Source organism: Bison bison, unplaced genomic scaffold (assembly GCF_000754665.1).
Source record: "Bison bison bison isolate TAMUID 2011002044 unplaced genomic scaffold, Bison_UMD1.0 scf7180017864491, whole genome shotgun sequence".
Taxonomy (NCBI): domain Eukaryota; kingdom Metazoa; phylum Chordata; class Mammalia; order Artiodactyla; family Bovidae; genus Bison; species Bison bison.
In genome coordinates, this window is record NW_011495050.1 from 16,474,430 (window position 1) to 16,474,916 (window position 487).

General features: G+C 49.1%; 1 protein-coding gene across 1 annotated transcript in view; it reads right to left on the reverse strand.

Annotated features, from left to right (window-relative positions):
* The window catches only part of ZFPM2 (zinc finger protein, FOG family member 2), a 421,565-nt gene that overhangs the window by 2,904 nt on the left and 418,174 nt on the right, over positions 1-487 (reverse strand). Inside the window, exon 9 of the mRNA XM_010863552.1 lies at positions 4-487. This exon is cut by the window's right edge and continues 20 nt beyond it. Within this exon, the coding sequence (XP_010861854.1) occupies positions 4-487 (484 nt within the window). The remainder of the gene's footprint in view (positions 1-3) is intronic.

Here is a 487-nt window from a genome sequence, read left to right on the forward strand (position 1 = left end):
ATTGAAGGTTATGTTGCACTCAAAACAGGTAGCCCCCTTGGGCATCAGAGGGCTGTAAATGACAGGAGGGTAGCTACTACTTCCGTGCCTCAGTCGCCGGTGTACCAGTTCAGACATCTTGGCTAAGATCTCTGAAGCTTGAGGGACCATTGTAATATCTTGGGGAAAAGCAAACTGAGATAGAAAGGGTCCCACGGGGAAAGAAGGCCCAATATTAGGCTGAACTGGAGATGAGGCGAGTCTTGGACTAGAGGGCTCCGACTTTATTTTCGTGTAAGAAAAGCTTTGTTTATTGGTTGTAGGCTGAATTTCGGGTCTCTGGTTAGTGAGAAAGAGCTGAGTCTTTTTCTCACACTTGTCCAGCTCCGTGTCAGAGCTCGCATCTTTAGTCTGCATGGCCTTTTGGCTCTGGGGGAGCTCACTTCTGGTCAGCAAGTCTGTGGCTGGCTGTAAGCTGTCTTCGGTTCCACTTGGAGAGTGTTCCATG